The 3,835-nt window shown below is 35.3% G+C and overlaps 1 protein-coding gene across 1 annotated transcript; it reads right to left on the reverse strand.

Moving 5' to 3' along the window:
- Window positions 1-664: 664 nt before the first annotated feature.
- Window positions 665-3,513, reverse strand: LOC114756810 (MDIS1-interacting receptor like kinase 2-like). The gene is made up of 2 exons (XM_028945752.1): window positions 1,227-3,513; window positions 665-1,037 (listed from the first exon to the last, which is right to left on the reverse strand). The coding sequence occupies exons 1-2, from the start codon at window positions 3,511-3,513 to the stop codon at window positions 730-732; spliced, it is 2,595 nt and encodes an 864-aa protein (XP_028801585.1). The 3' UTR covers window positions 665-729.
- Between the last annotated feature and the right edge of the window lie 322 nt (window positions 3,514-3,835).

A 3,835-nucleotide genomic window follows, 5' to 3' on the forward strand; every position in this document is an offset into this window, starting at 1 on the left:
TTGAATCTGTTGGCCATATAAAATCTGGGGAGAATTATTATAAGTTCCCAGTGAAGAAAGATAAATACTATGAAGTCCCATGATAACTGAGCATCATGTCATGACAAATTCTAGTATAGAAAATAAGAACATGTTTTAGCTGCTAACTTATTATTAAGACTTTTTAGTAATTTTTTTTTTTTTTGAGATCTCTCAATAATTCTCCCAAACTGGGACAGATTTCATATAGTTGACATTTGAGCCTTTTGCTGTATCATTAATGGAATAGCCATGCTTTCCATCGATTTTTGCGGCAGAAAAGTCAGCCTTTCATATATTTGACATGTGAATCTTTGCTTAGTAGGAAGGGAAACGTTAATTATTTCATGAAGGATCTATTTGACATTTGAGCCATTTTGCTCTGTGGTTCTTTGAAATAATAAGCTTTCAATTATATAAAAATGTCATTATTTCAAATGCATAATTGAACCGGTCTTTCCATTGAAATATAGAACATGGCTTTAAATTGCGTGTTCGGAAGGAAATAGCTTTAACTTATTAATTTACCGTATACTCTAATAACAAATTAAAGCATTGCAACATGAACAAGAAAACACTGATCAATGATTATTCAACTCCCCTAAAATCAAGAAAACTACCTTATCATTTCAAATTTTCAAAATGATGGTTTCCAAATAGTCATAAGAACATAAGAACCTTTATTGACACAAGAATAATCATAAGAACAAGCTAACATAAACTTGAAATCATCTGATCAGCAATGCTTCGCATGGTTGGTCGAGATGAAGGGTTGGTTTGTAAACATGAAATAGCAATACTTGCAATCAAAACCACTTCCTTCATCAACTTTTGCTGCTCTTTGGGAGGTGATAGACGTGGGTCTAGAATCTCTTTGAAGTTCATATTTGGAACATCATCAAAGGATTGTAAATGAGAAATTAGATCACCAGGATGCTTTCCCATGAGAATTTCAAAAGCCAACACTCCAAAGCTAAACACATCACATTTCTCAGACACTGCCATTGTGTATGCTAGCTCTGCATCAATTAGAATGTAAGTGATCACTTGAAACATTTGTACGTAAGTCCAGTTAGATATGAATTTGTATGACTAAGTAACAAAATTGGAAACTAGAAAGTTTTAAGTTCATATTCATGAATAGTAAGACAACATAGTTTTCTACAACTTTAATGTTTTTGGTAGAGTTCGACATGGCATTAAATTACCTGGAGCAGCATAGCCACGTGTGCCAGCAAACGCTGTCCAAATTGATGAGTTGAGCTTCAAGAACCTTGCTGTGCCAAAGTCTGAGATATGGGCTTCAAGATTTGCAGATAATAATATATTTTTGCTTGATATGTCTCTATGAATAATTGGTAGATCAAGATCATGATGCATATATGATAAAGCTTGTGCTACACCTTTGACAATATCCACCCTCACAAGCCAATCTAACTTTAATGCCTTTGTGTCATTTTTCAGAAAATCAGCTAAAGTCCCTCCTTCCATGTACTCATAAACAGCAAAAGTGTGTGATCTTTGTGAGCAAAATCCATAGAGCTTCACAATGTTTCGATGGCGGATTTCTGTCATGGCTTCAATCTCACTCTTGAAGGCTTTTAAACTTTCAATGTCTAAGTCATCTTCTTCACACCTAAACTTCTTTATAGCAAATTGTTCACCCCCTTGCATGACCATTTTGTAAACTTTTCCACAAGCCCCTTCCCCTATACAATACTTGTCATCAAAGTTCTCAGTTGCTTCAATTATGTCATCATACAGATTTTTCCCATCAAAATGTAAAATTGAAAATGTGCTTTCCTTCTTGATTCCTGAATTCTGTTCTAAAATTCTTGAGTTTCTTTCTGAGCAAATAACAAAAATCCCAACTAACACCAATGAAATAAGTAGTACACCTGCTAAAGAAGCAACAATAGATATCACAACTTTGCCCTTGCTGCTTCCCCCGTGTGATGCTGAAATATTGCAAGGTCTCAAACCTTGGATTCTCCCACATAGATCTTTGTTATTACTCAGATCTAATTGATAAGAACTATTAAATATGCCACCGTTAGGTACAGGACCCTCCAAATCGTTGTAAGAGAGGATGATGCTTGACAAGCTCAACATTGTCCTAAGAGAATCAGGGATAGAACCTGATAAATTATTATGAGACAGATTCAGACTTATCAAGTTGTTGAATTTACTAAGATCAATAGGGATTTCTCCAGAAAGTGAATTAAAACTCAAGTCCAGAAAATCTTCTAAGGAGTAAAGATTCCCTATTTGATTTGGGATTCGTCCATTGAAGTCATTATGACTCAAATTTAAATTGAGTAGCCTGTAGCAATTCCCTAATTGATAAGCAATGGGTCCACTCAGCCTATTCATTGACAGGTCTAATGACTCCAAATTAGAAAGACTTCCAATGCTTGCAGGCATCATACCTGAAATATTGTTTCTATTTAAGTTTAGAAGGTATAACATCGAGGCATTCCTGATTTCTGTTGGAATCTCGCCGGATATTTGGTTCGATGACAAGTCAAGCTTTTGTAGTTGTTTCAATTGAAACACCTCACCAGGAATATTTCCCTTGATTGAATTGCCAGCCACGATAAGTGCTTCTAAGCTTTGGCAGGCACCCCAATTTGCAGAGAGCTCGCCTTGCACTCTGTTGAGACTAATGTCAATGTAAGTGAGATTTGGATAAACTCCAAAATCCTGATTTGCATAACCTGTCAACTGGTTATGTTGAATCTGAACTCTGTATAAAGATGAACAGTTTCTCAAACTTATTGGTATTGGACCAGAGAGACTATTATAGGCTGCAGTGAAATTCACAAGCTTACCACCTTTGCACACTTGAGGTGGTAAATGGCCACTGAAGTTGTTGTAGGATAGATGAACAACTATCAAAGATGAAACATTTCCAAGCTCTTGCGGCAAATCACCATGTAAATTGTTATGATGAAAGCGAACATCAGTTAGATTGGTCAATCTGCCAATACTAGGTGGAATTATGCCCGAGAGATTGTTTAAAGCCACTGAGAGAACACTTAGATGTGTACAGTTACCTAGAGATTGGGGTATAAACCCAGAAAAGTTGTTTTTATCTAGAGATAGAAATTGGAGCTTTGAGAGCACTCCAATGCTTTCTGGTATATTGCCAGTGAGTTTGTTAGATTGAAGATTGAGAATAAGAAGATTTGGTAACGCTGAGAAGTTCAAGCTTTCAATCTTACCTTGAAGACCAGTGTTGTTCAAGTTTAATTCAATCACGCTCCCTAAAGAATCACAACTAATTCCACGCCATGAACATGGGATTTGAGCTCTACTGGAGTTAGCTAGTGGTGGAGAGACCCATGAATCCAAAATTGGTTGGTTCGGGAGACTTCGTTTCCACTTGAGAAGAGCTTCAATTTCCGTAAGTCCTGAAGTGATGGAGCACAGTGACAAAAAGACTAAGCAAGGGAGAGGAAATAGAAAGAATATGAAAACGTTATGTTGGGCCATGTTTCTGAATGTGTTATGTATGTTCCAAGGATTGTTGCTTTTTATATTACTTCTCCCAAAGGAATTAGAGAATTAATTTATAAATACTAAAAAAATTAGGTAAATTAACTAGTTTGTAAAAAAAAATGTGTTAATTTTATTAAAATACCTTACTAATTATTTTCATGGGAAACAATCTCATTCATGTAAATCCTCCTTTAATATGTGCAATTAATAATGACAATTAAAAAATTATAAATTTAGAAAACAAAATAAATTAAGATCCTACATTTTGTACCAAAGCTAACTTCTCCTCTCTCTTTAACATTTAGGACCAGAAGGA

This window comes from Neltuma alba, unplaced genomic scaffold, assembly GCF_004799145.2.
Source record: "Neltuma alba isolate B1F8T4 unplaced genomic scaffold, ASM479914v2 tig00010511_pilon, whole genome shotgun sequence".
NCBI classification, from domain to species: Eukaryota; Viridiplantae; Streptophyta; class Magnoliopsida; order Fabales; family Fabaceae; genus Neltuma; species Neltuma alba.

Coding starts and splice junctions, on each gene's coding strand:
- LOC114756810 (XM_028945752.1), bottom strand. CDS start 3,513: ATGGCCCAACATAACGTTTTCATATTCTTTCTATTTCCTCTCCCTTGC. Junction 1,038..1,226: donor ACGTGGCTATGCTGCTCCAG/GTAATTTAATGC, acceptor TAATTGATGCAG/AGCTAGCATACACAATGGCA.